The sequence below is a fragment of the Triticum urartu genome, chromosome 3A, assembly GCF_056163025.1.
Source record: "Triticum urartu cultivar PI428250 chromosome 3A, HENAU_Tu73, whole genome shotgun sequence".
Lineage (NCBI taxonomy): Eukaryota > Viridiplantae > Streptophyta > Magnoliopsida > Poales > Poaceae > Triticum > Triticum urartu.
The window spans coordinates 699114912-699129626 of NC_141875.1; the positions used below are offsets into that span (position 1 = coordinate 699114912).

The 14715-nt window shown below is 48.8% G+C and overlaps 1 protein-coding gene and 1 pseudogene across 1 annotated transcript; one reads left to right on the forward strand and one right to left on the reverse strand.

The window, feature by feature from the left end:
* Positions 1-5319: 5319 nt before the first annotated feature.
* Positions 5320-7262, forward strand: LOC125527407 (protein FAR1-RELATED SEQUENCE 5-like). The gene is made up of 3 exons (XM_048691915.2): positions 5320-5523; positions 5626-5763; positions 5847-7262. Exons 1-3 carry the CDS (start codon positions 5347-5349, stop codon positions 6399-6401), a joined length of 870 nt encoding a protein of 289 aa, XP_048547872.1. The 5' UTR covers positions 5320-5346; the 3' UTR covers positions 6402-7262.
* A 156-nt stretch (positions 7263-7418) lies between these two features.
* Positions 7419-12214, reverse strand: LOC147981808 (transcription termination factor MTEF18, mitochondrial-like; annotated as a pseudogene).
* Between the last annotated feature and the right edge of the window lie 2501 nt (positions 12215-14715).

A 14715-nucleotide genomic window follows, 5' to 3' on the forward strand; every position in this document is an offset into this window, starting at 1 on the left:
CTTGGCCTCGAGAGCCTGCAGCAGGAACTCCCAAGAGACCGAATCGAAAGCCTTTTCAATGTCCAGCTTCAACATCACGGCCGGCGTCTTTGATTGTTTGAACATCTTGGCAAGGCACTGAACATACTTAAAATTATCATGAATTGTGCGACCCTTGATGAAGGCACTCTGGCAAGGTTGAACAAGGTCGTTCATCCTACATCTTAATCTCGAGGCAAGGATCTTCATGAAAAGTTTGCTGATGAAGTTGACCAAGCTGATCGGCCTAAAATCTCTAGGGGTTGATGCTTCAGGGCTCTTCGGGAGGAGCACAATGGTGGCTGAATTGATCGGCCTAAATGTTATGCAATTATAAGATCTGATTCTGTAACACCAATAAACTTCCTAGAAATTTGTGTCTGCTCACTGAATCTATGATACTAAATTGTATGCTGTTGTATTTCATATACTCCCTCCATTCCAAAATAGATGACCCAACTTTGCACTAAAGTTAGTACAAAGTTGGGTCATCTATTTTGGAACGGAGGGAGTATATGTTATACATACAGGTGCAGACTTTACTAGACACATATCATGAGTAGATAAGTTCAGTCTCCATTTGTTTCTTTAAGAAGATGTGCAGTATGCTGTTGTATCTCAGTTCTCATATACTGTAATATATATTAACAGAAAGAATCATGTTGTATGCTTCAGATTTATACTGAAAGTGTGTCCCTATTTTGATGCAATTCTTCTTTTTTACATACTAGGAAACGTTCTGTAGCAAAAAACACGCTCACTGAGCATGTCGTTATGGATTACGTAATGAAGCGTAGAAAATGAAGAGGATAATCAAGTCGAGAGCCACCGGCGATGATGTGTAGTTGCTGGATGAGCTTCTCATCCACGCCTTGGCTGTAAACCGTGTCTGCAGGTGCAGGTAATGACTTCATAGATTTCTATTTTATACAGGGTGCATACTGGACTAGAGGTTTGATTATTAGGATGATTTCTTATCACTACTTTACTCTTTTTAGCTTCATTCATGGATGATGAGCTCATATAATTTTGGACAACATGGATCATATGATTAGTTTCAGGGGGCTAAGGTAAGAAAGGATTACTAATGCGTGATGTCCCACGCAAGCACCTTTCTGAATTTCAGGTTTTTTTATTTGTTGCATCAATGGTATCTTTCCAACAGAACATTTACTACAATGCTTCTATTCATATATATTTATGTGCTCAAATTACTTTAGTAAGCCGAGAGCCTCAGTTTATAGATAAAACGTGTAGCGCTTGTAGGCACTCAGTTTATAAACCGTGTGGCTTCAGCAAACACTCGGTTTATACAGACGGTGACACGTGGCCGTTATCTTCCGGCTGCCGTCATGTTACTTTAGTAAGCCGAGAGCCTCCTATAAACACACGGCATATACATAAACTGAGAGTTTTTGCACTGGCACTCGGCTTATACCTTATAAGCCGATGGAGTGTAAACCATGTCATATAAGCCGGGTGTTTTATTCGGCTTATATATAAACCGTGCTTATATCAATATAAGCCGAGTGTATTGGGTACACGGCTTTAAAGTTTTTTCCTCTAGTGTCGTCGTGTTGTTCGGTTCGAGGATGGGATGGTTGGTGTCAACAGGTTTTTACCCCGTGGTGGATGACTCGTTTTAGAGTCATTTTTTGCGGGTTTCCTGTTGATGCCCCAACTCGCTCTCCCCTTTCGGTCTCCTTTTGCTTAGTCGTTCTCTAGTAGTTCAGCGTGCTGTGGCTTAAAACAAACTGAGACTGTTGTATTTCTGTTAAGCAATTAATGGAAAGAGGTGTGAGCCCCGTTGGAGAGTGGTGGTGCATCGATTGATGCAGATGCCGAGGTTTCCAAAAAATTGAAGAGTTGAGCCGTCCTCGTCAAGCAAAATAACTATCTTTGTAGAGAAGCACATGCGTACACGCGTGTTCTTGACTTCGTGTGTATAGCAGCGTTCTTACACACGATGTCACACAGACGATTTGTGGACGACGCTAAAGTTCAAGCCATGTGATGCACAGCAGCAGTACTGTTCCACCGTTGGATTTGACTGTCGGCTGCACATCGTGTGAGCAGTTTCGTCTGCACAGCAATTTCGGTGCTACAAACATAAGGTCAGGTCAAGCTGGACCTACCCGGCCACATGCTGTGTTTAATCCCCACCGAGTAGCGGTGCAATTTCGAAGAAGAACACTGTTGTACTGCTCGCTTGTTTGTGCTGACGTTCCTGCCAACCGCTCAGTTCATGCAATTACGGGGTGCCAATAGAGAACATGTCTGATTAATCGATGCGCGCATTGCGCCGCTGCCTTGTTGTTTAAGGACCGGCCAGCTACACAGCACCGCTTCCTAAATGACCCGGCCGTGGCTAAAATTCAGCAAAAGCTTGGCTAGGCCATTCCATAAGTAAATTAACCGGCGCTCGATCGAGCTAGGCCCTTCCATAAGGGTGTGTTTGGTTTCGGAACGAAGTGGAATGGAATGTCATGGTTTCATTCTACTAGAATGGGTCGGTTTCATTTTTATGTTTGGTAGGAGGGGTTTCAAGGAATGAAATGATTACATTTTAATGTTTGGTTTGAGAGATGGAATGGAATGGAATTGTTCATCTCACTTTATTACATGATGAATTAGAGTTTTGATAGATACCTAAACTGAGTGTTGAACACTTGATTACATCGATTGTAATGAGCAGATGTACTTGACGCTGCAGTACAAAAGAATACCCACGGAACACTGAATCTGAATACGGAAGAACACATGTACTTGACGCTGCAGTATATTGATCTGGAGTTCAGTGCCTGCAAAAAAGATCCACGGCTAATGTCGCTGCACACCACAAGCTCCTTGGTGCGGCGGCCAAAGCTCCCCGACGATGGCGCCTTTGGTGTGCACAGTCTCCATGCCCAGCTGAAGAAGACGAGCAAGAGGGCTGCCCGGCCTCCATGCTCGGCTGAAGATGATGATTGAGAGAGCCGCCCGACCTTCCTACTCGGTGGGACGCATCAGGTGCGCCAGGCTGGGACGCGGCCGGCGCGACGGCAAGCAGCGCCGGCGCGAGGATGCGGCAGCGGCAAGTCATGGCCGCACGAGGTCGGGCTGTCGGCGGCAGCAGACGCAAGGATGCGGAGGGAGCTGCGGCGCAGGGGAGGGGCAGACGCAGGTGTGGCCGGGCGGCTACGAGCGCGACGGATGCGGCGGTGGCCATTCATGGCCGTGCGCGGTGGGGCTGCTGGCGACGGCGTGCGCAAGGTTGGGGAGGGAGATGCAGCGCCGGGGAGGGAAACTGGGAAAGACGAGCGAGAGCCGTTCCGTGTCGTCCGCTCGATTTGGAGGTATCACTTGGTTCCGCATAAACAAGGAATATGCCATTCTCTGGAATTGGTGGGTTCTCGTTCCTTCGACAGACCAAACACGGGAACGGGCTTTGGGGACGGAACCGACCCATTACATTTCACTTGATGACATCAACCAAACACACCCTAAGTCGCCCGTTTCATGGCGACCACCGGGCCGGTCTGGGTGCAGGACCACATCGTTCGTATAGTTAGGGCTGCAAATGAGTTGAGTTCGAGCGAGCTGGACTTGGCTCAGCTCAACTCATATTAAAATTTGAGCGAGCTCAAACTAAGTGAAGCTCAAGATCGAGCTATAGAACATGACTCGTGCTCAACTTATAACGATTTCGAGTTGATCTCGAGCTAGTTTCGAGCTAAATGAGACCGTAAACATTATAAATTTATGACAATTATTCCAACGAGATAAGGACGTAACACGACACAACTTTGTACCCCCATCTCGTCGTGCTTGGGAGAGCTCATCTTGGTCTCTTGCGCAACTAGCAATAGATGGTGGTCTTCGTGGACGAAAAACAAGAAAATGAAGGTGCATATGGTGGGAACTTTTGTCAAAAATAACGGGATATTTAACATATAGTTGGCCATGTACCATAATTAGGCCTAAATCTTCTATGCACTTATATGATAACAAAAACGGAGGTGCATAGCTTTCATGTTTGCAGGTAAATAAAATGGAGAAAAATCGTGGACATCATATACGATAACAAATTATCTTATTTTCATTTAATATATGGCATGATCATTTAACATAACGATATTATGTCAAGCTATCGAGTTAAAATTAACGAGCCAATATTGGCACAAGATCGACTCGTTTCTCGGTCGAGCTGCATAAAGTGTTTAAACTCAGATTGTTTCTTTTCGAGTCAATCTCGAATCAAGCCAAAAAACGAATCGATCTCGAGCGGCTTACGAGCCCCGAGCTTTTCTTGCAGCCCTACGTACAGACGTGATGTGCTTTCAGCAATTTCACCACCACACCATTGTCCACTGGTGAGTCAAGGTAGCAGGATCAGTCAAACTGTCAAAGTACTGTATATATCACGCAACATACACACGCCACTACATCCCCCACTGAGACTGAACTTCAGCAGAACCTACATGCGTGTGGACTAGGACACGATCGTGCATGTTTGTGTGGCAACCGAGAGAGTTACGGCCGGTGTTAATTCAATTGGCAGAAGACCACACGATCTGCAGATGTGAATGGATAAAAGGCGCAGGAGGTCGCCTTCGTGCATGTATATATCGTGGCGCGCACCAACGAACCGTGGAAAAAGTGCAGTACACGCACAAACAAAGGTGTGTGCGTGTGGTAATCGTTTGCCAAAATGGGTTAGAGCTAGGTAGCGCACCAAGCAGGCTAGCCTACGCACGCAGTGAGAAGAGCACGCACGCTCATCTATAGCCGCACAAGTGTTTCCTTCATTTTGACCGGACCGTATATGATACAAGATTTGTGTTTTTCTCTATGAAATGACGGCGTGTTCACAAATGCAGAGACGGACGGTTGGCAGCCAAACGCCCCATGGTCTATTTTCATGCTATCGTGGAAATGTGGGATGGGACGTAAGGACTCCTGCTCTATGCATTATACTCGCTGATGACAGGATATGCCTTATCTGAAAACGAAGGAGAAGGAATCCTTATCCAGTCGGCGGCGCAACCGTGCTCTGGCCGGCACGATGTGTAGCACGTTTGGGAATCTCCTCAATTCAGAGCCGTCTTGTATCTAGCTTCAAACAAAAGAAAAAGAAAAAGGGAACGTATCCTGTGAAAATGAACTGGTGGTGAAAATCTGAAAAGTTTGCCCGTGGTGCGTTGGATCCAAAATCAACGCATCTAGTGAGAGGTGGGAGGGCTCAGAAGATAACTAATAACACTTTCACACATATATAACCCCCTACACGTATGAACCAAGACTCAAGTCTTCCATGCCTAGACTTCTGGTCGTCACGCCAAACACATAATGGAGATCCATCCATCCAAAGCGCCGCCATCGACCCTCCTCCTAGACTCCCATGTATGTGTGACGGCGCGGCGCTCATCACCGCCCGTACCTAGCGGCGGCAACATCCCTTCTATGAGTATGGATCCAGCAACTTCCGATAAAGCACCAAATCAATCTCCCCGTACCCTTGCAGAGGTATGTGGTACATGTCCCTGATTAATTCTGTTAGTCCTTGGAGCAAACGTGATCAAGATGATGTTTTGATACGTATCCGTACCCGCTGTTGTTGAACTACAGATGGAACCTAGGCTCGGTTGTGAATTTTCATTGCAAACCGATGGTGCCAATAATAGACAACCAGAAATCAATCTCCCTCCAGTCGTCCAGGATAGCTTCAGCACACCCAAGAAAGGAGCTAGCAGCGGGCCTTTTTGTGTGAGCATATATTTTATCCTCAGTTTTTGTATTATTCCTCTAACCGATATTAATTTCTGATGCACTCCGTCCTGTAATTTTAGGGTTCATCATGTACACCGGAATGTGATGAAAATGTAAAGCCGGCTGTAGGCATGACATTCGAGAACATGGAAGCCGTCGAAGAGTTCTACAAGGCTTATGCACACAACGTTGGCTTTTCAGTTCGAATCGGTCAGAAGAGGACTGTAGATAATTTGGTGGTCTGGAGACGATTTTTGTGTGCCAAAGCAGGTTTCAGATCCAAGGCAGAGGAAGAAAAGAAGGTTGTGACCGGAAATAAGCCAAGTAAGCAGAAGAAGACAAAGATTACTAGATGTGGTTGCCAAGCCATGATAACTGTCAAGCTTATGCAGGGTGGCATATACTCAATAGTATATTTTCATGAAGAACACACACATGAATTTGTCACACCTAGCAAACAACATTTAATCAAGTCAAATAGACAAGTTAGTCAGAGGGCCAAGACCACTCTGTTCACATGCCATGCAGCTAGCATTGGCACATCTGGTGCCTTCCGATTGCTTCGTATTGGCGAGGGCGGATCTGAGTTTGTGGGTTGCACAAAAGAGACTTGCAGAATTATCATCGTAATTTGAGAAGTTCGATCAAGGATTCAGATGCTCAGATTTGAGAAGTTCTGGAGTTCCTTGTATTTTCAGATCAAACATGGTTGTGAAAATCAAACAGACACAGGTATCAAATTTTACTATTCGCCAATGAACTTCAATGATATATTTCTCTAGATGAACACACCCAAGTGGCAGAAACTAATTCAAGTACAAATTATGTGGTCATTTGGAAGTAATGTTCCCTAAAAAGTTAGCAGATTATGTGCAGCATTTCGAACAAACAAGAATACTAGGGGGTTGTAATTAAGAACCTGCAGTCGCTACCGATATTCAGACCATGTCTTCAGAGTAATGAATGTACATGATACCAACTGTTTGGTGGCTATATTCACAATCACACTGACCAAAGCAATAAATTAAGCACTCGGTTTTAGACAAACTAAAGAAGAGGTAGCTCAGTTATAGAAGACAAAAAAATAACTGCTAGTGGACCTGCTGGTGGTGATTGGCACCCAGAATTACCCACAGGACCAAAACACAATAATGAACTAAAAATCTTAAGATGCCATCCAAAATAAACACATGATTTATGGCCATGGTGTAGAGCACGAAAAATCCACAATACACACAATAAAAAATTAGTGCTTCTTTGTCTCAATAACATTACTAGCAGGAAGTGCTTCTCCATTGTCTTGATAACATTACTGGCATAAAAATGAACAGAGGCACGTAGGTTTACTTACTTAAACTTAAAATGATGCCAACCCTCCTCCATGTGAGAGTTCGAGGTTTAGCAGATAACCTGTACAAGTGAGCCCTCCTCCATGGCCTGATCTCACACTTAGTTTCAATATGTGTGTTTAAAAACATGAATGAGGACAAAAAAGTTCATAACCGATCCATGGTTTCTTCTCTGCTGAGTGATGACACTACAAATCAGTATTCAGGGATCAAATTAACAATTCCATCACACATTAGCAACGACCAACCCAGCACCTAAGAGTCATACAACAGCGAACAACCAGATCATAGCCCGTTCTTGGCTCATGTGAATCTGAAATTAGTCGACAGTTCCCCTTTACAAGCAGCATCATAGACTTCTTCGAGGTGTGGTGCAGCTTCCTTCTAAGGGCATATGAACTTCTCCCTGAATACCTTCTCAGACTCCTTGAAAACAGAACTGTAGCTCGGGTCACGCATGAGGAATCCATTTTCCTTGAGAAACTTTACAACATAGTACCGGGGCCTGAGCCGCCCCTCTAGGCTGTAACAGACAATTGCCGGCTGTTGAGCAATGTAAGCTGGTTGCAAGCCCACCTCGTTGATGAGGAACTCGGACCTGCGCTGCAGCGATTCCTTAGCCCTCATGAGCAACGCTGGAGCCTTTGAAAAAGCAATTCCCACCTCGGCATCCGACCACCTGAACGCTTTCTTCAAGTGCTCCACTTTGGCGGCGATTTTCTCCTCGCTGAGGAATGCAACAGCTTGTAGCGCATGTCTGAACATCGGAGATCTACGGGGTACACTAAGACCTTCGGCGCAGGCCACTGCTGCCCGGATGCGTTCCGTGCTGATGCTGAGCGGCGATGGCCTAATTACGTAGAGCTTGGCAATATCGCAAACCAAGTAACGTTGTACATTCAATACGATTTTTTCTCAGATTTGTAGCCTTATAGGGGCCCAGCCCCAGGCGTGGCAACCCAACCCCAGCTTCCTGCACAGCCCACGTAGCTTCTCACTACCAGAATTTAGGCAGTTGCCGACGGCCATATCTATGCCGACGGCCCCCGTCGGCATATATGGGCATACCCCGACGGCTCAACTAAAGCCGTCGGCGTAGAAAGGCCGTCGGCGTATAACCATCTATGCCGACGGGGGCCGTCAGCATAGATAAGCCGTCGGCGTTTCTCCGAATATACCGACGGGGGCCGTCGGCATAGAGCAGGCCGTCGCCATATCACGTGGGCCCGTCTACCCGGGCGGCGACGGCAGTTTGACGGCGTCAGGCTACGGCGACGGGCTAACGGTGGCCGTCGGCATAGCTACGCCGACGTCATCGATCCGCCGCGCCGCCACGTCATCGATCCGCGTCGGTCGCCGGTCCCGTGGGGTGGCATTTCTATGCCGACGGCTAGGCCGTCGGCATAGGCCTGGCCCATGGTTTTTGCCACGTCATTGATCCCCGCCCTACGCCACGTCATCGATCCAGGGCTCTACCGTTCCGTGGCCGTATCTATGCCGACGGCTAGGCCGTAGGCATAGGTTTCTATTAATATTTTTATATTTTTTGTATTTTCTCTTATTATTTTTTATTTTTTTCCAATACTAATTTCATTAACTTAAATGTACAGAAAACATATATCGATTGCCCCCCACACGGGCCTTCTTCCGTCGTGTCACGGAGAGGTTAGACGGGACGGGCCGGGTACCTGTGGGGTGTAGCAATGCCGCCAGGTGTTGCGGTGGGCCCTCCTACGGTTGTGGAAACGTGGTGGCAGGCGCAGGCACGCGGCTCCGGGGTGTGCCCCCTCCCCCCTCACGGGCGTCGATGCCGCCGTGCCCCGGGGGGGTGAAACGGCCACGTCGGGCCGACGCAGAGGGAATCTTGGGGTGGGTTGTGCCGGGACTGTGTTGGGGGGTGTACCTATGGCTGGGCTATGACAACAAGGTGAAAAGGTCCACCGGTCAAACTACGTCCAGCGAAAGTCAAAGGGATAGACCCGGCGGTCGTCTGTGTCAGGGTTAGACGGGACGGGGTACCTAGGGGTAGCAATGCCGCCAGGTGTTGCGGTGGCCCTCCTACGGTTATATAAGCCCGTCCGGCGAAAGTCAAAGGGCTAGATCTACTGGTCAACTGGGATTCGGGATGGTCTTCGGGGTGTAGCTATGCCACCGAAACATCGCATGGGTCGCGATGCATGTGTGAAAGTGTTCTGGCATGCGTAGACACCCGTCTTGGGGCTCCGTGGTGTGGCCCCCCTCCACGGAAGGCAGAGCAGCCGTCAATTAGAGGGGGGGGATGGTGCGGGTGCGGTGGAACCGGAGGGAATCTAGTGTTGGGTTGGGTCCAGACCGTGTTCGGGGATGTTGCTATGGGCTGACCTATCGCAACCAGGTGGAAGAGTCCACCGGTCAAAGCCCGTCCGGCGAAAGTCAAAGGGCTAGATCTACTGGTCAACTGGGATTCGGGATGGCCTTCGGGGTGTAGCTATGCCACCGAAACATCGCATGGGTCGCGATGCATGTGTGAAAGTGTTCTGGCATGCGTAGACGCCCGTCTTGGGGCTCCGTGGTGTGGCCCCCCTCCACGGAAGGCAGAGCAGCCGTCAATTAGAGGGGGGGGGGATGGTGCGGGTGTGGTGGAACCGGAGGGAATCTAGTGTTGGGTTGGGTCCAGACCGTGTTCGGGGATGTTGCTATGGGCTGACCTATCGCAACCAGGTGGAAGAGTCCACCGGTCAAAGCCCGTCCGGCGAAAGTCAAAGGGCTAGATCTACTGGTCAACTGGGATTCGGGATGGCCTATGTTGCTGACACGTGGGCCAGCGTGAGCTCCCAGTTGCTGACACGTGGGCACCTATGCCGACGGCGAGTTTAAAACTGTGCCGACGGCCAGGCCGTCAGCATAGGTGCCCACATGTCAGCAACTGGGATCTCTGTTTGAAGGACTATGCCGACGGACACGTGGGCACCTATGACACGTGGGCACCTATGCCGACGGACTGGCCGTCGGCTTAATTTCAAACTATGCCGACGGCTGGGCTGTCCGCATAGCCCTGGCCCACGAGCAGCAGCTGGTCGGCACGTGGCACACCCATGCCGACGGTCTAGCCGTCGGCATAGGGGTGCCACGTGGCGACCAGTCGTTGGGCAGACTTGACGGCGGCCGCCGTTAGGCGATAACGTTGCCGACGGCCGTGGCCGTCGGCATAGATGTACGGACACCGTCGGGATAGGTCATATGCCGATGGCCTTTCTATGCCGACGGCATTCCTGGCTACGCCGACGGATATGTTGGCGACGGCCCTATGCCGACGGGGGCCGTCGGCATAGGCCTGTGCCGACGGCCATTCAGGGCTATGCCGACGGCCCTGGCCGTCGGCATAGGGTGCGATTCCGGTAGTGTCTCGGCCCAACTGAGCACCCACGACGACAAGGAAACAAATCGCTAGCGTTTGCCTGATGCCCCGTTCGATAAAAATAAATTCCTTCGATCCCCGGCTGCGCCGCCTAGGGCTGGACCAAAAGCTCGTAACTCGCGAGCTTAATGAGCGCTCGATAGTTCGGCTCGTTAAGCTCGTAGCTCGCTTCTTAATGAACAGAGCCAATCATTGATTTCAGCTCGTTAAGCTTAAAGGGCTTAACGAGCGAGCTAACGAGTTTCACGAGTAGCTCGTTAAGCTCGTTAGTAACAACACAACACATATTTTCATTTTACGTGACAAACTCTTATAGCACCTCAGCCCATCTATTCAATCTAATCGACCTATGAGACAACAAACTACTGCATTTCTTTTTATAGTTATCATATTTCGTCTTGAAAACCACACCTACACATTCATCCTGTATATCGTAAAACATTATAATCTGTTAACGAGCGCTCACGAGCTTAACGAGCTTCAAACGAGCCGAGCCGAGCAGGGTTTTCTGCTCGTTAATCTTAACGAGCTTAACGAGCCGAGCCTTAACGAGCACGAGCTTAACGAGTACGAGCTTAACGAGCCGAGCTGCTCGTTAGTCCACCCCTAGCGCCGCCCCAGGCTTCTTCCCTACTCGACAAACCAGACATCCAGACATCCGACTCATAGAATCATCGCGCTATGATATCTTGGATCATCTCGCGTAGTCGGAGTCGGAGCAGCCTTCTCGAGCCCTCCAGTTCGTGCTATCGTTCTGCTTGAGTAAATTAGGTAATCTCACAATTTTTTCCCTACTTTCTTCGTACCAGCTGTAATCAATGAGTTGGCGATGTTATATTTGAAATTACCTTAGTAATTTTCTTCCTTTTTACATGAAAAAAAAAGAAATACAAGATGTGTGGTATTTGACATTTTTTAAGGGCTTTGATTGTGAGATAATGAAATTTGGCATTATTTATAGCCATTTGGTTTTAGCCCTAGTCTTTGAGAAAATCCTGGTTCCGCCTCACTCCTGCAGGAAGGTGACATTGGGCTTGACCACCCGCTCGAGGTCGGAGCCGAGAACAGAGCCACTCTTGAGGGCTCGAAGGAGGTTCTCGGAGGAGCCGAAGAGGGGCAAGCAGTAGTGCAGGCCGGAGATGATGGATCTACAGCGGAAAGTGGCGTCGGCGAGCGAGACGAGGCGCACGATCTCAGGGCGCGAGAGACCGAGGCCGGTGAGCTCCGCGACATTGGGGGCCAGGGTTTTCTCCACCTTGGCGCAGAGGAGCTGCGGGTCCTTGGCGACGACGGCAGCGACATCGGCATCGGAGAGGCCGAGGCCGGCGAGGAAGGCGAGGACGGCGTCGGGATCGGTGGGGGATTTGAGGTGGGAGAGCTTCCGTGAGGGCTTGAGGGCCTGAGGTCGGGTTAGGCCGCGGTTGGCGATGAGGTAGTCCTCCGCGGCGAATCCGGCGCTTGGGGAGATTGCGGGCGCTACGGCAGAGACGGAGAGGAGGCGGCGGAGAGGGGATGCGGGAGAGGTGGCTGGAGAAGAAGGTAGGAGATGGGCGAGGATGGAGCTTCGTAGCCGGAGCATGGCGCCGCGGCAGATAGGGGAGAGACGCGACGGCGGCGTGGAAATGGCGAAAGCGCGACGGCTGCTTTTCTGTTCTATTTTTTTTGCTGGGGGCAGAGAAGAGAGTACTACTTACTGTACTTGCGTTTTTTGTTTTTTGTTTTCTTTGGCGCGATGTGTTGCAGTTACAAGATCTCCCAAACATAGATCAAACATAACTAAACTACACAAAAAATTACGATCAAACATAAATTAATAGTGACATCATTTTCTCGCGACGCGGTGCACCATCTTGTGAAGTTCGCGCTGTCCGGCGCCAGCTTGAAGTCGACAACTTTGGCGGTGCTAGTGGGCAGGCCACCGACTAGAGCGACATAGAGGGGCACCGAGAGGGGAATATGGTGGAGTGGGTTGGGAGGGCTTGCCGGTCGCTGGATCCAGGAAGATTGGGCGCGAGGGCAGCTCTAGGGCGCTCAACGGCGGCAGTGCTAGTAGCTAGTTCCTCAGCGAAGGGAACTTTGCCGAAGCCATCATCGCCGGTGTCGGCAGGCGGCGGAGGACGAGGTTTGGTTGGCATGGGAAGGAAGGAGATTGTATGCACTATCCTTCTTGATGTTGTTGTGGCTGAAGCTATGGATAGAGGGGAAGGTGTACAGGGTCCTTCTCATGGGCGCACACGAGTTCTCGAGCAACTGTTGCACGCCACGTTAAAATAAATGAATTACGCAAAATTTGAGAACTCGCAAATTCAACTTATAGTTTGAGAAAAAGGAAAGACAAAACATGCTATGAACAGTTACTAATTCAATTTGGGTCCATACTTCCTCCATCCTAAAATAGCTAAAATCAGCGACACTTAATTATTTCGGGATGGAGTATGTTTTTTTATATTGAGTGCACTGGTTGTACAAGAACTTAGAGTGCACACAATATATTCTGAGCGCGAATGCGATTTGCAGGACGGAAACTGTGCAAATGTTGTTTGCTTACGAAGATCGTAAGTCACTAATGATCAACGGCCGTAGCCCACTGATCAAATGCAAAATATCGTCCATGTAGCAGTACTCTTGGCAAGATATGTTGTTTGCTTATGTTGGCATTGGATTATTACTCCTTAAACACCGTCCCCTTCCCGAGCTTCTCCATGAACGACCATCTAGGGATTCTTTCAATTATCGGGCTGAGTGTCTAATTTTTTTTTAATCTCCGAAGTTTGAAAGGAAGCAAAGCAGTTTATTAGTTTTCCCAAAGACAAAACTATTTGACATTCGGAAAATATATGTGAAATCTGAATCTTCATAAGATCTCTCTATGTGAGAACATGTCAAAAATCCGAAAAAGTAGAGTATTTAACCAAAAACTACCACATTTGCCGGAAACGTGACGGAAAACTACCACTCTACGTTTTTGTGCGAAAAACTATCAAAATTTTCCTAAACCGTGACAAAAAACTACCAACTCACGAAAATGCTCGCTTCGCCCGCGCTAACCCCGTTTCTGACCGGCTGGGCCCGCGAACAGTTGCCACGGGGGCTAACGGGCGGCTGGCGCGCGTTGACGGCCGTTAACGGCGCGTCCGCTGTCGGAACGGCGGCTGTCGGTCGGCCAATGGGTCAAGATCTGATCCTCTCCCCTCTCGCTGCACTCTCTCCGTCCTCTCCCTCTCTCTGAACTAGGTGGTGGCGGCGGCGACGACGATGGCGGCGGTGGTTCCGGAGGGGGGCATCGGCGATATGGGTGGTGGCGGCGGCGGCGACGACGCTGGCGGTGGTGGCACAAGTTTGGACGCTGCGGGCTCAGTCGACAATTGGTTGGGGAGCACCAGCTTCTCGACGCAGGACGGCTCGCAGCAGCAGGAGGCACAGCTGGCCCAGTCATCGCCAATGGGTTGCAGGTATGGAAATATCATCTGCTAGGTTAGCTGCTTCAATCTGTCAATTTGGTTAGCTGCTCATGAATTGGTTAGCTGCTTCAATCTGGCAAATTAGTAAGATGTGTTTGTTAGAGATTGTTGTGTAGTAAACTGTATTGCACTTGTAGCTCTGTCATTTTCAATTCAATTCATGAGCACCTATTTCTGCAGTTTTGCTGACAAGAAGTGGGAGATATGGTTTCATTTAGAAGGAAGAAACCCTGTGAAAAGTGGTATATATGAGTCAGATATATCTTTTGTTACTCTACAATCACTCATTGCTAGTGAAGGGTATGGGCAGAGTGATTACATGTACTATGTGACGGAGGAGGAAATTGGATCTAAAAGAGTAAAGTATTTAGGTAATGAAGCTAGTGTTCATGAAATGTTGGAGTTTTTTAATCATGTTAATGTTGTGAACATAAAGGTTGTGAGAGATGTTGAACCTGGAATAAGCACACAGGCTATTCAGAATTACATGAACACTCAAGAGAGTTGTTGTGTGCAAAAGGTTGTGGAGCAAACTGAGTTTCAGAATGAGATAGATGATAGAAAGGCTCAGCTTGAGAGGAGCAGGATTCAAAGAGAGGCAGATTTGAACCACTTTGAAGGAGACACTGAAGTGTCTGAATTTTATTCTGATGGTTCAGTTCATTCAGATGGGAGTGCTGAAGTTGTTCAACAAATGGAAATAGAGTGTGCCTCTCAAGAGGAAACAACATGGCAAAGTACT

What these genes read in the sequence shown, in the direction of transcription:
- LOC125527407 (XM_048691915.2), top strand. Translation starts at nt 5,347, where the DNA reads ATGGAGATCCATCCATCCAAAGCGCCGCCATCGACCCTCCTCCTAGAC. An exon ending in CTCCCCGTACCCTTGCAGAG is followed by an intron (nt 5,524 to 5,625) that starts GTATGTGGTACA and finishes GTTGAACTACAG; the next exon opens with ATGGAACCTAGGCTCGGTTG. An exon ending in CTAGCAGCGGGCCTTTTTGT is followed by an intron (nt 5,764 to 5,846) that starts GTGAGCATATAT and finishes CTGTAATTTTAG; the next exon opens with GGTTCATCATGTACACCGGA.